The 18,892-nt window shown below is 34.5% G+C and overlaps 1 protein-coding gene across 16 annotated transcripts in view; it reads left to right on the forward strand.

Moving 5' to 3' along the window:
• PPHLN1 (periphilin 1) overlaps positions 1-18,892 on the forward strand; it is a 130,301-nt gene that overhangs the window by 85,883 nt on the left and 25,526 nt on the right. For all 16 annotated transcript variants that reach the window (XM_005611088.3, XM_070271261.1, XM_014740961.3 and 13 more), the window contains one exon: positions 1,282-1,422. In XM_005611088.3, coding sequence (XP_005611145.1) covers positions 1,282-1,422 — 141 coding nt within the window. The remainder of the gene's footprint in view (positions 1-1,281; positions 1,423-18,892) is intronic.

Genomic DNA, 18,892 nt, shown 5'->3' on the forward strand with positions numbered 1-18,892 from the left:
GGATAAAAATTACTGTATATCGTACAACATATATAGACTGTCCTTTTAAGTATTCTACAGTTCTAGATAGTGCACAATTTATTTGAGCAATCTCCTAATGATGGACATGTAGGTTATTTTCAATTGTTTGTTATTAATGGCAGCCATATCTTAACATCTGTTGCTCATGTGTGTATCTATAGATTAAGTTCCTTGGACTGAAGTTGGTGGGTAAAAGGGACATGTGCTAAATTTTGATAAATGCTGCTCAGTTACTCTCTAAAGAGATTGTGACGGTATATAACACATTAGGTTTTGGAATGCCACTGCTTTTAGTGGTGAAAAATACCACTAATTAGTATATGTCTTGTAACTTCTCTAACCTGTTGCTGTTTGCTGCTACTTCAATCACAAAAACCTTGAGTTTTTGTTAAACTTGTTAATAAGTACAGGTTTCTTATTTCTTCCCTTACCTCCCACCGACTTAACAGTAAACTATTGCAACAGTAAAATATGTGAGCTCAAAATTTACAGTTTTCTCCAGGTTATTGCTTACTGCAAGCACCATGAAGGCAAGAACTTTTGTCTGTTCTGTTCATTCATAATCCAGTGTTCCTAGAACAGTGCTTGGCGTTTGTCATATAGTAAATTTTTGAATAAACTAATGAATGTAGTTTAATAATAATTTTCTCTCATTCAGCTTTTCTCTTTTCATCAAAAGTGTTTTTAGAAAGTGTAATAATTGGTTGTGGGCTTTTTGTGTATTACTCATCAATGAATTGTTGCTCTAAAATAGAAGTGATCATTATTGCTTTTTTGGGATTTCCTTTTCAGTTATTTCAATAAATTCTTAGGCCACAGGAGCAAAGTATTTTTAACTTCTGAAAGTAGAAGCCTTTTCTGTGTTCCTTTTTAGTATATTTGTTTATGTGTACACTCTCTTCTCACTTCCCATTGGACTTCTTTTCTTCAGTGCTTCTTAAATAGATTGGTAAAGGAGTAGTTACAGGGCAAAACCTTCTAACTGTATCTTAATATAGTCTGAAATATAATTTTGGGGTTGAAATAAACCTAAAGGCCTTGTGTCACCTAAAATTTAAAAAATAGCAATAACTTTCTCTTTAGTCCTCCTCACATATGCTCATTATGCATAGTGAAATTGAAAGTGTTTTTTTTTCTTAAAACAGGTTAAACTTAGCACTTTGTCTTGATATAATCTGCCACTTAGTGCCTATATACAGTCATCTGAAATGCTGTATGTCCTTTAAGAAAGCAGTGAAAGATTTCTATTTCTTTTTAAAGGCGGGATCCACGGCACCACTGTTCATTGACCAGACAGAAGAACCTGAGTCAAATGCAACAGATGGCATAGAATTATTTGAAGACAGTCAGCTAACCAGTCGCTCTAAAGCTATAGCATCAAAAACCAAAGAGATTGAACAGGTGAGAATCCAGTCTTCTTAAAGTACATAATCTTTTGTTCCTATCACTTTGCACGTGGTAGTTACGTAAAAATTTTATTTATTTATTTATATTTATTTTTTGGTGAGGAAGATTTACCCTGAGCTAACATCCATTACCAATCTTCCTGGTTTTTTTTGCTTGAGGAAGTTTAGCCCTGAGCTAACATCTGTGCCAGTCTTCCTCTACTTTATATGTGGGATGCCTCCACAGCATGGCTGATGAATGGTGTAGGTCTGTACCTGGGATCCAGACCCACGAAACTGGGCCGCCAAAGCAGAGTGCGTGGAACTTCAACCACTCAGCCATGGGGCCAGCCCAGTAAACATTTATTGTCTTTTTCCATTTGTGACTCTGAAATTACAATTTAAAAAATCATAAAGATTGTTTGATTTGATTTCACAGTAATTTTGATCAGTTTGGTCCCCTACCCTTGTTTACTTTTTGGTTTTTTAAATAAAAAGCAAGCTGCTTTTTAGAGAATATTAATATTGTAGTTAGTATGAAGCAATTAAAAAAACTATTAACCTTGATGGGGATGAGCTGAAAGAAATATTAAGTATACCAAAATGTTAGCAAATGTTATTTTTGAATATTGGAATTACAGATATTTCTTATGTTTTTCATTATACTTTTAAACATTTTTTTAAATGTTAAAAAACTTAAAGATAGGTATTTAAATTTAATTTTAATGATGACATTCTGAAAAGTTAGGATCTTATTTTTAATAGATTAAATATATTGCTAGGAACAGTTATAGGACAAAACCTTCTAGCTGTATCTTAAATATAATGTGAAATATAATTTTGGAATGGAATAAGCCTGGAGACTATCTTACCTAAGATTTAAAAAGTAGTAATCATTTTCTCTCTAATCCTCCTCACATATGCTTATTCTCCATAGCAAAATTTAAAAGAGTTTCAATATGGAAATATTACCTGCCTCATAGAGTATTATCACTTTATGAGAATTAAATGAAGTAAATAAAACGTGAAAGGGCTTTTTAAGTTGTAACATGTTGTATAAATATTTATTTTTGATGTTGTTATTCTCCATTGCATTGAGTAAATGTCATTATATTATTGTATAATCTTCTAAACACTATTGGAAATTAAGGACAAAATTAAATCTTTTCTCAAGGTTCTGACCATTTCCACATTGATTAAAATCTGTATCCCTTGGTTGGGTAGAAGATCTTAATTAAATCCTAGATGTTATTGTGCAGTTTATATTGATGCCACCTCAATGGTAAAAGATAAGAACCTGGATAGGAAATTTGTCATGTAGGCCAGGAGAGTTTCAAAATGGAGGTAGTCAGCAGTATCAGATGCTTGGAGGAATGTAAGGAGAATGGAGACTGAGAAAATCCTGTTTAATGTGGTGATGTGGAGGAAGATGGGTGCCTTTCAAGATAGCCGTTAAAAGAGAGAATAAAAATTTGCTCATTAGTTGTATCTTCAGCATGAATATGAATATCATTACCCTATATAAAGTTACTGCCCTTCTGTCTTTTTACTCTGACTTATTTTTCTTTATAGCGTTTTTTTTTTTTTACCACTTGACATGTTTTTATTTGTTTGCTTGTCTCCTCTCACCATAATAGAAGCTTCATAAGAGCAAGGACTTTGTTTTGTTTACTGCTTTATTTCCATTACCTAGAACAGTGATTGGCAAGTAGTGGGCTCACAAGGAATATTTGTTATATGGATGATGGATGGAGTCATAAACCTAGAAGTGACCTTTGAAAAGTCTCTGAGTTACTTGAAATCAGAGACTGTATCTTAACCTGACTACCTAACAGAGTGCCTAGGCTCGACACTTAGTAGTAAGTGCTTGATAAGTGTGTGTTGAATGAATGAGTGATTTAATGTTATTTTTATTTGCCACCTAAATTATAGTTCTTTGAAGGAGAGGTTCTCTTAAGAATATAACTGGTAGGAAAGCTTAACTTAAATAGCAGGGGAGGGAGTATTTTGGGTTGTCATTTATTAATATTTGTGCTATCTTCTGTTGTTATTATTCATAGTTAATCTATTTGATTTTGAAACGTTGGATTACCAGTCCGATGTAGAGCCTAGCTTAGCATACACACATAAAATTACTTAGTATGAAACCAGTTTCTGTAGTACTTTACAGACACCCATATATGTTTGACCTATAAGTGTGACTCTGCCCATTGTTCAAACACATGAAAAATCTGACGCCAAAGTATATTGAGATTATTACAGCAAGGAAAGATGACCTGAAAAAAGAAAAATAAGTCTAAAAGGACATTACTATATTCTGATGTGACTAGAGAAGCAAAACAGTTTGAGAAGTATTGTAAAATAGAAAACGTGATGTCAAATAGTGGAATGCAACTACTCTGTTTTTGCTGGGGTACTTTGGTTTTCATATATTGGCAAGAAAATCAGACCAAAAGCCCTCAAAGTGTCAGAAAGCTAGTAAACAGTGATACGTAACTATTTTATACATTCGTGTCTAAAAGTTACAGTGATTTTTGAAAATGATAAAAGTAGTTTTAAGGGGATTTTTTTCCATTTCCAACTTTGGCACATTTATTTTTAGGGATTAAATACCAGATGGATAGGAATATTATAAAAGCTTAAGAAAGCTAGATGGTAGTTACACAGCTGCCCAGTAATTATTCTTTATATTTTTCCATATGCTTGAAATATTTCATAATTTAAAAAGATAAGTAGGGGCCGGCCCGGTGGCTCAGCTGTTAAGTGCTTACGTTCCACTTCAGCAGCCCAGGGTTCGCCAGTTCGGATACCGGGTGGGGACCTGGCACTGCGTGGTAGGCCATGCTGTAGCAGGCATCCCACATATACAGTAGAGGAAGATGGGCACGGATGTAGCTCAGGGCCAGTCTTCCTCAGCAAAAAGAGGAGGATTGGCAGCAGATGTTAGCTCAGGGCTAATCTTCCTCAAAAAAAATAAAATAAAAAAATAAGAAGATGAGTAAAAGCCCTACATAGGTGAGACCAACAAATCAAGCTTAGAATAATGTAGAAATGTAAATATTGGTATAATACCCAAGCTGCTTGTTCTCTCTTTTATGTCAAGTGCAATATGTTCAGATATCTTATAAAGATAAATTACCACTATAATTTTTTGAGAGTTTATATAAATTAGATCCTTCAGCCTTTGAATCCCAAGAAAGTCATTAACTTGAGGCAGTGTTATGGTATAAAATAAACTAAATGTCCAGGCCAAACTTTGGTTTAATTCAAAATGCCGACAAATGCAACTATTTGATATTTAAGGGCGTGCATGTGGAGGTAGACTGTATCAGAATCACCTCAATGAGGGAGCAAATTTGTGTCCTTTGCCACATCATTGCTGTTTCATCCCTGGGCATATAAGAATTTGATGGGGTTTTGGGTGCAGGTACTTTTTGAAAAACCTCCCCAGGTTATAGTCAGATATGGCAGAGAACCACTGGTCTAAAATCCTTGAACTAGAAGACAAGATGCGTCTCTGAATATTGTGTTGCTAGGGATTCTTCAAATCATCCCACTTTTACTTGAATATCCTTTAGTGGATATGATCCATTCGGTTGCCACTGCATATTTAGCCTCCTTGTGCTTTGGATCCTATGCTGTATCTTCTTTTCCCCTCACTTCCTCAGATTACCCCCTCTTACCCAAAGTGGGCCATCTTTTACAGTCAATTATTGGAATATTTCCTAGGCTTCCTGGCTTCTGAGCTTTAAGAGGCAAATTTCAGACTTTCTCATCTCATTATAGTGATTCCTGGAGAGACTGAACCCACAAGATTATGGGTGATTCCTATTCTGGTTCAGGTGTTTAGCATTATCCCCTTGACTATAATATCTCGCAAGTCCTCACATCCCTACTATTACTGAACTATTTGTTTGGAAAGTGTATCCCACTACTTGCTGTTTTCCCGGTGAGGAATCTTGTGTCCTTTAACAAATTGTTACTTTGAATGAACCACACAAATTGAAATCCTCCATTATTACATACCCTTCTTCCCTCTGTTGCTTCTCTGGGGTGTCCCAATTTCTTTACCAAGCGTATAGATATACTGAAATTTGATACACATATGTACATGTATATGCACAGTTTATATATAGTATTTATGTGTGTATGTACACACATACGTAACACACATGCATCTGGAGCATGGTTGATCTTGATGAGAAGAGTTAAGAGTTGGTGTGTATGTCTCCATACTTTTTCTTTAAATACAAGTGGTAGCGTGCAATGTTCCCTGTTCAGTATATCTTAGAGTCCATTCTATATCAGTATATATAACTAGTCCCCTATTAATAGATATTTATAGTCCTTTGTGAACCATGTTTTAAAATATAGTTCTTCTGATTTCTCCGTATTTTAAAAAAGGTGTGTATGTGTATTTTTTAAATAAAGTATTACATTTAAAATAAGCAGTTTTAGTGGGGGAGTTGATTTCGTACTTTGGGTATCAAATGCCTGTGTTTGTCTTAAGAAGTACTGTTCAGGTTTTAATAACTGCTTAAGAGATTACCAGAGTGAATGTTAACCGCTTGTGATTCTAATGATATGCCAAATTTGAGAATAATTGGAGTATATGAGTTTGCAGAGAATCTTAATTTCTTGCTTGTACCAATCATTGTAAACCTTTCTTTAAAATTATATTAGTAGATACAATTAATAAAATCTAAACCAATACAGTTGCAGGAATATGCCTGAAATATTCTTTGAAAGCATTATTCATGGCATTCCTCAAATCATGGAAAATTATCATTAGTAGGAGAAAAAGTCTCTCTCTTCTTTCTTCTTATCTGGTGGATTATAACTGAAAAAGGAACAAGTACCATGAAGGCAATTTTCACTTTTAAAATCTCTTTGGCTATTTCAGAACATTAGCCTAATGTAATGCTGTTGTATGAAAATGCTGATATTTCTATCTATAATTAAGCCTCTCTGTTGAAAGAAGGGTTGATTATATATTTATCTGATAATTTATAGTTAAAATGTTGATGGTATCCTTTCAGATCTAGAGAGGGTGCCAATTTGATGTTCTAAGACAGAGAGAGAGTATTAAGAGACACTTGATCGAGGGCATTATTTTTGTTGTCTTTCTTTTAACTTCAAAAGACTTAATTATATTGAATATACATTTATTTTCATAAAGACCTTATTTTTTATAGTCACTGATAGCAATGCCAGCCTTGTTATATTGAAGAAATTTTATTTCTTAGCCGTCTATGAATCCCTTTCCTTACTCCAATTATATAAGAAAAATCAAGTTAATTCAGGAATCATTTTGTTGCCTGTCTAGTTCATTAGTCTCATAGGTTAATGAGATTTTACTGTAAGTCTTGATCAGTCTACTTAATATATAATTTTTATTTTAATTTGAATTCTACATCTTTACCATTTTTGTGACCATATGGGCTGCTCACTAGCTTTTCTTCATTTTTTTCCTTAAAATAAAAAAGTTAGACTGCATAATCTTAGGTCCCTTCCTAATCTAAGTCATACTAAAAATTAAAAGCTAAATATTGCTGCTTCTGTACACACTGTTATATGTAGCTAATTTCAGATTTAACTGCAGAAATTTTTTTTAAACTCGTAATAAGGACGTAGGGTTCTTATGTTAAAAAAAACTCAAATACTCTATTGCTATGCATCATTCAGTAATTAATTAGTGTTTGTTGAGCTAATGAATTGTGTAGAAAATGTTTTCTTCAGTAAATAAGACGTTACGTTTAATCAGTGTTCTATCTGTGGTCCTCTCCTCTTCTTACAGTGTCTAGTTTCTGCCACCATCTATATAGCCTGAGGGTTCCCAGCGCTCTCACTAGCGTTTGCTCTTTCTTTCTCAATGTATGATAGGATATTTTTGTTTTACTTTCAAAGTAAAAAGGCTAGAAATTAATCAAGTGTACTGTCTTCGTGAAATGTTAACTAGAGTTGGGGACATAGGAACAAATCCACTTTTAACACATGATGGATTAAAATGAAATTGTTTTAAAAGTAGTGGCGACTCTACATCTATTGTTGTATATGTGTGATCTAAGCATTTCATACTAACCTTCCATGATAGAAACATTCTTTGTTTTTCCTTTTTATCAGAGCAAGTAACGAACTTCTTAAAAGTGCAGCTCTCACCACTATCTTGTCTAGACATCAAGTCTACCCTTACTGTATTTAACAATCCGTTATTGCAACCACTCTTTCAGACTTTGCATATATAGATTTAGTAAAATATAATCACATAAGATTCACCTCTGAAACATCTCTTATTCTCAAAACAGATTAAAAATAAATAATTTATTTTGGCCAAATTTCAGAGCTTTTGAAAGTTACAATTTATTGGTCAGCTTTTCATCATGCACTTAGCACAGAAACTTGTTGCTGAAGTACAAGTATAAAGTTTTCATTTTAAGGGAGTTTCATCTGAAAGCTATCTCATAAGGTAATTTGCATCATATTTGAAATGTAAAACCAAAATCTCAGCTTTTAAATTTAAAGATTGGTTAGTTACTTTATACCTAATATACACTCACAAATATGAAGGTTGATGACTGTTTTAAGATATTATTTTTACATAAAATACAAAATTTGGACAATACAGATACTAAGTCTTATAAGAACCGTACTTAAAATGTCACAAGTACCAGAAGAGATAGGGCCATCTTGGACCCTGTCCCTGGAGATGTCATCAAACCGAAGTGCCAAAAGTACCCGGTTTTAAAGCAGTTCCAGTACAAGTGTTCCCCATAGCATAAGCCCAAGCATGAGCTTCATTCTCTCACCTCTCCTTCTCTGTCCACTGTCTACCAGTGTTAGGTGACGATTTTCTCTAGCGGTTTCAAATTACTGTCCCTCGCTATTCAGTTCCCCATTTGTAAGCTGACAATTTTGTTTGGTCTCTGAGCACTTTATGTTAAGGACATTTGTAAGTAGTGTGGCATAGTGAATACTGGATGCTTCCACTTAGTGTTTTAACCTCTCAATGCCCTTTTTCCTCGCTTGTTAAATGGGATTAATTACAGGTTCACCCGCAGAATTAACAAACTATTGTGTGTGAAAGCTCTTTGTATATTGAAAATCACTGTGCAAGTGGTTATGGTAGTATTAAGTATTACTTTGCCTGTTTCTTTGCAGCTTTGGATTGACTACTTTCAAATTACTTCCTAGGAATAATTTTAGCAAGTTTCCTGTATAGTTTTAACTTTGAGAGGCCATTTTCTCATCACTGTCAGGGTCTGGGCTCTTTACTTCTTGTCCTTTTACTTCTGTCCATCCTCCTACCCCCACCTCCAATCCTAATTCATTCAAAATGAAAGGTAAAAATAATTTTACTATAAGATATTTTGGGCAGCTTTGTAATTTTGCTTTCATATTTTCCATTTGTCTTGCTCTTTTATGTCACTGGTTCTTATCTGGTTTTTTAGACATAAGAAGTACCATAAAAAGATTAATGTTTACTTCTCCTTAGAATTCCCCTGCTCTCCCTCCCCATTCCTAAAACATAAATTGTTCTCATATTTTCCCCTTTATTTGTCCCCTCATTTTTTTGTTCCCTCATTTTTAAATTTTTGATCCCTCCTATGACATCTGCTGTCTTCTCTTAACTGTTGTTTAATTCAGGTATTGTGCCAGGAGAAACAAGCTTGTCTGTCTTAGACACTCATGTGCTAACTACAGTGTGAGTTAATTGACATTCTCAGTTCATTCGTAGAAGATGTTTTAAAGTTGCACTAAGAAGAGCTTATGTTTCTACTTAAAGGTAACTTGAAATTAAACAGAAGGGAGTTGATGATTTAGTGTCTGGTTCATTGGGAGTCAGTTATGTTGGCATCTGTTTTGTTGTTCTCCCCTTCCTCTTCCTCATTTTTAATTTTGTTTTTTAAGAAAACCATTCCGGGAAATTGGACAATGCAGTATGTATCATTTTTGCGTAGAATACCTGTTTACTTGAATTAGCTGAGGAAGTGTTTGTCGGTTTTCTTGTCTGCCTCAAACGTGAATCCTAAGATTTCTAAACCCTCAGTTATCAAGACTTGGGGGAAAATGAGCAGTTCAGCATCATTTAATTTCCTGGTTAGCTGAAGTTCAGCTATGCTAACCTCTGCCATGTTTGCTACTGTGCTCTACTTTTTAAAAAAGTCACTTTAATGATATATAACACTTATACAGAAAGAAATGTTCAGAAATGTTCAAAGTGTAATGCATTTCACAAAGCAAAAGCTGGTGAAAACTACTATTCAGGGCGAAACAGTACCAGCACCCCAGGAGTCCCTTCCTACTCCCTCCCAATCACTACCCCTCCCTTTTCCAAAAGTGACCACTAAATTGATTCCAAACATCATAGTAAGGTTTTGTCTGTTTTTGAATTTTATATAATAGAATCATACAGCATATATTATTTTGTGTCTAGCTTTTTTTGTTCAACATTGTGTTTGAGATTCATTGATATTGTTATATGTAATATAGCTTCATATGGTTTTAATTTGCATTGCCCTGATTACTAATGATTCCGAGGACTTTTTCATATCGTTGGCACATGGATATCCTCTTTTGTAAAGTATCTGTTGTGATTCTTGTCCCTTTTCCTGTTGAGTTGTCTTTGGGTTTTTTTTCAGTTGATTTGTAGAAGTCTTTATATATTCCGAATACAAGCCATTTGTTGGTTATACGTGTTGCAAATATCTTTTCCAATTTTATGGCTTGCTTTTTTATTCTTTTGATATCTTTGGAGGAATGAAAATTCTTACTTTTAATGTAGTCCAGACTTTTCAGTCTTTTTCTTTATTACTATTATTTGTCTCCTACTGTTGTCTCCATATCATTCTATTATCTTCTAAAAGCTTTTTTGTTTTGTCTTTCACATTGAGTTACAATTCATCTGAAAATGATTTTATGTATAGTGTGTATTAAATACAGCAGGGTTCAAGTTTCATTTTTTTCCATGTGGACATCTGTTTGACCCCGAACTCTTTACTGGAAAGACCATGTGTTCCTCACTGCTCTGCACTGACATCTCTGTTATAAATCAAGTGTCCATATATGTGTGAATCTGTTTCTGGACTCTATTCTGTTCCTTTGGTCTGTTGATCTGTAATAATACCACACTGTCTTCATTACTATAGCTTTATAATAGATCTTAATATAGACTTAGGTTAAGTAGAACAAGTTTTCCTACCTTGTTCTTTTTTAAGAGTGCCTGTACTTGGAGCTTTGAGTTTCTATAGAAATTTTAGAATTGATTTCTCAAGTTCTCAGATACAACAAACAAAGCCTGTTGGGATCCCGGCTTAAGATCTCTCAAAAGATTGCAGTCAAGCTGACAGTGAGGGCTACAGTTTCTGAAGAAGTGACCAGAGTTGGAAGATCCACTTCCAAGCTCGCTCATGTGGCTGTAGGCACAAGTTTCAGTTCTTCGCCATGTGGGCCTCTCCAGAAGGCTGCTCATGACATGGCTTCCCCCAGAGCTAGAGACCCAAGGGTAAGAAAAAAACAGCAATGTTTGCTGCCTTTTTTGGTCTATTTTCTGAGTTACGTACTGTCTGTTACTTCCACCTTGTTCTATTCATTAAAAGTGACTCGCTAAGCCCAGCCAACACTCCACAGGAAGGGATTCCACAAGGATGAAAATAGCAGGAGGTGGAGATCATTGGGGGCTGTCGTGGGGATTGGCTGCCACCCCTCTCATGATCACTGTTACCTGAAGTTAACCAGTTTTATATAGTCTTTTTCAAAGAACCAACTTTTGGTTTTGTTCATCTCTTATTTTGTATTTCATTAATTTCTGCCTTTCTTTATTATTTTGTTTCCTTCTACTTTTTTGGGGTTTTATTGCTGTTTTTTAAAAAAAAATTCTTCAGTCAGATACTTACTGATTTATAGCTTTTCTTTGAAATTTTCTCTCAATATGGGTATGGCTGCATCTTCCAGATCTTGATGTTATTTTTTTTGTCATTCAGTTTAGAACGTTTTCCTAATTTTTCTTGGATTTCTTCTTATTTCAAGTTATTTAGAATATTTCTTAATTTCCAAACATATAGGCCTATTGTAGGTTTTTTAAAAAAAATAAGTTTCTTTAATTGAAAACCACTGCAGTCAGAAAATATACTCTTTAGGATTTTAGTCCTATGAAATTTGTTATAATTTACATTGTGGCCCAACACATGGTCAGTTTTTCTAAGCAGTCTATATACTTGAAAAGAAGATGTATTTTGTATTTGTTTAGTGCATTGTTCTGTTAGTATGCCAATTAGGTAAAGTTTATTATTGTATCAAATCTTCCATGTCCTTATTGATTTTGTTTGCTCATCTTAGCCATTTCTGAAAGAGTTGTGTTAAAACCTTCACATATGTTTGTGGATTTGTATATATGTTTTAAATCTTTCTATTCCTTTGATATAGTGGGACTTAATGTAAAGTACATATGAGTTTAGAATTATTTTATCTTTATGAAGCATTCCTCTTAATCTCTAATATTGCCTCATATTTCTCTGTTAGTTGTGGCATGATATCTTTGTGACCTTATTTTCAGCGTTTCTATATTCTTGTATTTAAGGTATTTTTCTTGTAGGCAGCATATAATTGAGTTTTCTTTTTTCATCCATTTTGATAAAATGTCTTTTAATTGAAGTATTTGATCCATTTACATTTAATGTGGTTACTGATATATTTATGTTTAATTGTTGTTTCTGTTCTGCAGTCTTTTTTCTCTCCTTTTTTCCTTCTTTGGGATTTTTTAAATTATCATTCATTTCCATACAGCCACATTTTCTTGATAATTATACATTCTTTTACACCTTGCATCCTTGACTTATTGAAGTCTGATATAAACTAGAACTTTTACTTCTTGGTGATCAGCATAGGCACCTTAGAGCATTTTAACTCCATTGATCTTCCTTTTGGTTGATCCATTATTGTCTGTGTTTTACTTTCGTATATGTTTTAAATGCCACAAGATGCTAATAGTATTTTGTGCCATTAATATTCATTTAGATTTATTTAAATATTACCCTTTTTGTTATTTTCATTGCTTCTTACATCTCTTACTTCCATCAGGGATCATTTTCCTCTTACTGAAGAACAATAACTGTAACTAAATAGCTTCTAGCGCATCCACACTATGGAATTTTATATACATAGCAGAAAGAGTTATGGAGATTTGCCAAAATGCTGCTGCATTATTTTAGTAGTAAGAATAAGTAGTGTGGGAACTTTGAAGTTAGAGGATCTAACTTGAATCCCAGTTCAGCCACTTACTTTGTATCTTTGGGAGTCACTTAACTTTTGTGAGCCTTGCTTTTGCTCACTGCTCTAATGGGAGTGGTGAAATTACCCACTTCATAGTAATGTTGGAATTAAATGCAAATGTCTATGTAAACTGACTGAGACATTGTCAGTAATCCAAATGGCTGCTGTTATTGTTTTGTACTATATGTCATGGTAGATGAACAGTATTTAAGTCTTCTTGTACACTTGTAAGGGTTTTGTGGTTTAGCCTAGAATCCCCCACTTAGAAAAATAAGGCCTAAATTCCAACCACGTAACTTATAAGTCACACTGAAAAATAATCTGTTCCTTTGGTAATTTTTTTATTTTAAATTATGATCCTTGTGAATGGGTTGAAATTATAATTACCTTCATGAAAACCAAGAAGGGAAAAAATGACTCCTCTTGACATTTTCATCTAGTGATTCTTTCTTAGTAGAAGTGAAAGGTAAAAGGCAAAGCAGATACTGAATAACTGAAATGTGTAGGATGTTGATAATATGGTATATTGTCATCTCCATTTATCTATGATGGTAGTGATTACACTGAGGCTGTTAGGACTTGGGTTTTGTACATATATCTTTTAAAGATTAATTTGCTTGGGAACACATTTTTAAAACATAATAGCGATTTTATATTTTGGGTAGGGCTTTTACCTTTTATTTATTATTTTATCCACACAATACTCATGTTAGATGGATAAGAAATATTTTATTTCAGAGTACCTTTGAAATAATCATTTATGGATGTGAATTAAAGTTACAGAGTTTTTAAATTCCATGTCAGCAAATACAGTAGTACAACTTTTCCTCAATAAACCACTGTTTGTGTCAAGTTTTTCCTGAACATTTCCATTCTATTGTCCATTACTATGTATAGACTGTGTTGAATTGTGATGATTACTTCTATCTTTAGGATAACTGTCTTTGAAGATTATCTCTTTATATACACACACACATTTTATATATATATATATATATATATATATACACACACACACACACTCACACTTCTTTTGAGGATTCTCAATTATAATCTTTCCCAGGAGCTTTGACAGTTTTATAGTGCATTGATTTGTATTTATGGTTTGCACTGTTCTGCCCTGAAATTTTATTCTATTATTAGCATCCTTCATTGGCACTGTTTGAGGAGAACTAAGAAGCAAAACCTCTTGTGCTTATTTCAACAACTGTTAGAACTACATGTGTTTTTCTAACCTTTATATTTGTTGTCCAAAAGTTACAGATCAGATGAGGTCTTAATAATAATAAAGATTTTTTTAATCTAGAGAGTTTAAATACTACTCATTGTTATTCTACTTAATATTTAATCATAAGCTATTTAGCAAAAGTGCTCAATATCATTGGGACCAAGCTTGAAGAAATGCATGTGATTCTCTCAGTAGAGAATTTGTTCTTACATAGAAGTATTTTCCCATTCCATATTTTTTAATGCAGTATGTTCTTGATTATGATTGTGAAAGAGATCAGGGCCCCATGTAAAGCAAAAGAGTAAAAAATATTAAGTTGTTTGGCTTTTTAGTTGAAACTTGGCATTAAGGGAATGTAGTTTGTTTAAAGTATGTTTAACTTTCTAGATTTTGTTTTATTTACACTAAAAATATATTTTTATTCTCTGAATTCATCAGTTGCACAGCCAATTGTTGTTTGCTCATGAAAGTTGTAGAGCAAAAAGTTAGTAAGATCTTTTCCTCCTACTCCTAGCTAGCATATGTTCAACTACAATACTACTTACCTTTTTAGTAGGCTGAAATGAAAATTACCTAATTAATCATCCTTGTATCATCCAAAGTTCCTTGCCTACAGTAGGCTCACTTTAAATGTTTAGCAGTAGAATGAATGGAACTGGAGGAATGCCCGAAGTACCCTCAGTCCCACGTAGTTTGGCTCTGCCATTTTATATTATGGAGATTAACCCTTTGTCGGATAAGTGGCTTGTAAATATTTTTTCCCAATTAGTGAGCTGTTTTTTTGTTTCAATCCTGTTTTCCCTTGCCTTGAAGAAGCTCTTTAGTCTGATGAAGTCCCATTTGTTTATTCTTTCTATTGTTTCCCTCAACTGAGGAGTTGCAGTTTCCGAAAAGATTCTTTTGAAACTGATGTCAAAGAGTGTACTGCCTATATTCTCTTCCAAAAGACTTATTGTCTCAGGCCTAATCTTTAGGTCTTTGATCCATTTTGAGTTTATTTTGGTGTGTGGTGAAAAAGAATGGTCAATTTTCAATCTTTTGCATGTGGCTGTCCAGTTTTCCCAGCACCATTTGTTGAAGAGACTTTCTTTTCTCCATTGTAGGCCCTCTGCTCCTTTGTCGAAGATTAGCTGTCCATAGATGTGTGGTTTTATCTCTGGGCTTTCAATTCTGTTCCATTGATCTGTGGACCTGTTTTTGTACCAGTACCATGCTGTTTTGATCACTGTAGCTTTGTAGTATGTTTTGAAATCGGGGATTGTGATTCCGCCGGCTTTGTTTTTCTTGCTCAGGATTGCTTTAGCAATTCGCGGTCTTTTGTTGCCCCATATGAATTTTAGGATTGTTTGTTCAATTTCTGTGAAAAATGTTCTTGGGATTCTGATTGGGATAGCATTGAATCTGTATATTGCTTTAGGTAGTATGGACATTTTAACTATGTTTATTCTTCCAATCCATGTGCAAGGGATGTCTTTCCATCTCTTTATGTCATCGCCTATTTCTTTCAAGAAAGTCTTGTAGTTTTCATTGTATAGATCCTTCACTTCCTTGGTTAAGTTTATCCCAAGGTATTTTATTCTTTTCGTTGCGATTGTGAATGGGATAGAGTTCTTGAGTTCTTTTTCTGTTAGTTTATTGTTAGAGTATAGAAATGCTACTGATTTATGCACGTTAATTTTATACCCTGCTACTTTGCTGTAGTTGTTGATTATTTCTAATAGTTTTTCTGTGGATTCTTTGGGGTTTTCTATGTATAAGATCATGTCGTCTGCAAACAACGAGAGTTTTACTTCTTCGTTACCTATTTGGATTCCTTTTATTTCTTTTTCCTGCCGAATTGCTCTGGCCAGCACCTCCAGAACTATGTTGAATAGGAGTGGTGAAAGTGGGCACCCTTGTCTTGTTCCTGTCCTCAGAGGGATGGCTTTCAGCTTTTGTCCATTGAGTATGATGTTGGCTGTGGGTCTATCATATATGGCCTTTATTATGTTGAGGTACTTTCCTTCTATACCCATTTTACTGAGGGTTTTTATCATAAATGGGTGTTGGATCTTGTCGAATGCTTTCTCTGCATCTATTGAGATGATCATGTGGTTTTTGGTTTTCATTTTGTTAATGTAGTGTATCACGTTGATTGACTTGCGGATGTTGAACCATCCCTGTGTCCCTGGTATAAATCCCACTTGATCATGGTGTATAATCTTTTTGATGTATTGCTGTAATCGGTTTGCCAAAATTTTGTTGAGGATTTTTGCGTCTATGTTCATCAGTGATATCGGCCTGTAGTTCTCCTTCTTTGTGTTGTCCTTGTCAGGTTTGGGGATCAGAGTGATGTTGGCTTCATAGAATGTGTTAGGGAGTTCTCCATCTTTCTCAATTTTCTGGAACAGTTTGAGGAGAATAGGTATTAAGTCTTCTTTGAATGTTTGGTAGAATTCTCCGGAGAAGCCGTCTGGTCCTGGACTCTTGTTTTTGGGGAGGTTTTTGATTACCGTTTCTATTTCCTTACTTGTGATTGGTCTATTCAGATTCTCCATTTCTTCCTGATTCAGTTTGGGGAGATTGTAGGAGTCTAGGAATTTGTCCATTTCTTCCAGGTTGTTCAATTTGTTGGCATATAGTTTTTCATAGTATTCTCTTATGATCTCTTGTATTTCATTGGTATCTGTTGTGATTTCTCCTCTGTCATTCCTGATTTTATTAATTTGCGATTTCTCTCTTCTTTTCTTGGTGAGTCTGGCTAGGGGTTTGTCAATTTTGTTAATTCTTTCGAAGAACCAACTCTTTGTTTCATTGATCCTTTCTATTGTCTTTTTTGTTTCAATATCGTTTATTTCTGCTCTTATTTTTATTATTTCCCTCCTTCTACTGACTCTGGGCCTTGTTTGTTCTTCTTTTTCTAGTTCTGTTAGGTGTCGTTTGAGGTTGCTTACGTGAGCTTTTTCTTGTTTAGTGAGGTGAGCCTGTATTGCGATGAATTTCCCTCTTAGGACTGCTTTTGCTGCATCCCAAATGATTTGGTATGTCGTGTTCTCATTTTCATTTGTCTCCAGATAATATTTGATTTCTTCTTTAATTTCTTCAATGATCCATTGTTTGTTGAGAAGCGTGTTGTTTAGTCTCCACATTTTTGCACCTTTCTCTGCTTTTTTCTTGTAGTTGATTTCTAGTTTAATAGCGTTATGATCAGAAAAGATGCTTGATATTATTTCAACTCTCTTGTATTTATTGATGTTTGCTTTGGTTCCCAAAATATGGTCAATCCTTGAGAATGTTCCATGTGCACTTGAGAAGAATGTGTAACCTGCTGTTTTTGGATGAAGTGTTCTATATATATCTATTAAGTCCATCTGGTCTAATTTTTCATTTAATTCTATTATTTCCTTGTTGATTTTCTGTCTGGATGTTCTGTCCATTGGTGTTAATGGTGTGTTGAGGTCCCCTACTATTATTGTATTGTTGTTGATGTCTTCTTTTAGTTCTATTAAGAGTTGCTTTACAAATTTTGGTGCTCCTGTGTTGGGTGCGTATATATTTATAAGTGTTATGTCTTCTTGGTGGAGAGTCCCTTTTATCATTATATACTGTCCCTCTTTGTCTTTCTTTATCTGTTTTGCTTTGAAATCTACCTTGTCTGATATTAGTATAGCGACACCTGCTTTCTTTTGTTCATTATTAGCTTGGAGTATTGTTCTCCATCCCTTCACTCTGAGTCTGTGTTTGTCTTTGGGGCTGAGGTGTGTTTCCTGGAGGCAGCATATTGTTGGATCTTGTTCTTTGATCCATCCTGCCACTCTGTGTCTTTTGATTGGGGAGTTCAATCCGTTTACATTTAGAGTGATTATTGAGACGTGGGGGCCTACCACTACCATTTTGTGTCTTGTTTTCCGGTTTTCTTCAGTTTCCTTTGTTTCTCGTCCCATGGTTTAATCTGTTCTGATGTAGAGCTGCTACTCTCTGTTGTTGTCCTTCTACTTATCTCCTCTGCTGTTGGTTTTGTAGCCCCTTTCCTTTTTTGGATTTTTCAGGAATGAGGGTTTTCCTGAGGATTTCCTGAAGAGGAGGTTTTGTGGCAATGAACTCCCTTAATTTTTGTTTATCTGGGAAAGTTTTTATTTCTCCATCGTATTTGAAGGATATTTTCGCTGGGTAGAGAATTCTCGGCTGTAGGTTTTTGTCCTTCAGATTTTTGAATATATCATTCCACTCTCTTCTAGCCTGTAAAGTTTCTGCTGAGAAATCTGCTGATAGCCTGATGGGGGTTCCTTTGTAGGTTAGTTTCTTTTGCCTGGCTGTCCTTAATATTTTCTCCTTGTCGTTGACTTTTGCTAGCTTCACTACTATATGCCGTGGAGTTGGTCTTCTTGCATTGATAAAGTTTGGAGATCTATTGGCTTCTGTCACCTGAAGATCCATCTCCCTCACCAGATTTGGGAAGTTCTCAGCCATTATTTCTTTGAATAGGTTTTCTGCCCCTTTCTCCTTCTCTTCTCCCTCTGGTATACCTATAATCCTTACGTTGCATCTCCTAATTGTGTCTGATAATTCTCGGAGAGTTTCTTCATTTCTTTTAAGTCTTGCTTCTCTCTCCTCCTCTGCCTGCAACAATTCTATATTGCCATCTTCCAAATTGCTAATTCTTTCCTCCATATTATCGGCCCTACTGTTCAGAGCATCTAGATTTTTCTTAATCTCCTCTATTGTGTTCTTCATTTCCAGTATTTCTGTTTGGTTCTTCTTTATCGTATCAAACTCTTTTGTGACATAGCTCCTGAACTCGTTGAGTTGTCGGTCAGAATTCTCTCTTAACTCAGTGAGTATTTTAATGATGGCTGTTTTGAAGTCATCATCATTTAGGTTATATATCTCATTTTCTTTGGGATTGATTTCTGTGTATTTGTTACTTTCTTTCTGTTCTGGAGATTTAATGTATTTTTTCATATTGCTTGATGATGTTGATTTGTGCCTCCGCATGGAGATAGAGTTTAGT

This window comes from Equus caballus, chromosome 6, assembly GCF_041296265.1.
Source record: "Equus caballus isolate H_3958 breed thoroughbred chromosome 6, TB-T2T, whole genome shotgun sequence".
NCBI classification, from domain to species: Eukaryota; Metazoa; Chordata; class Mammalia; order Perissodactyla; family Equidae; genus Equus; species Equus caballus.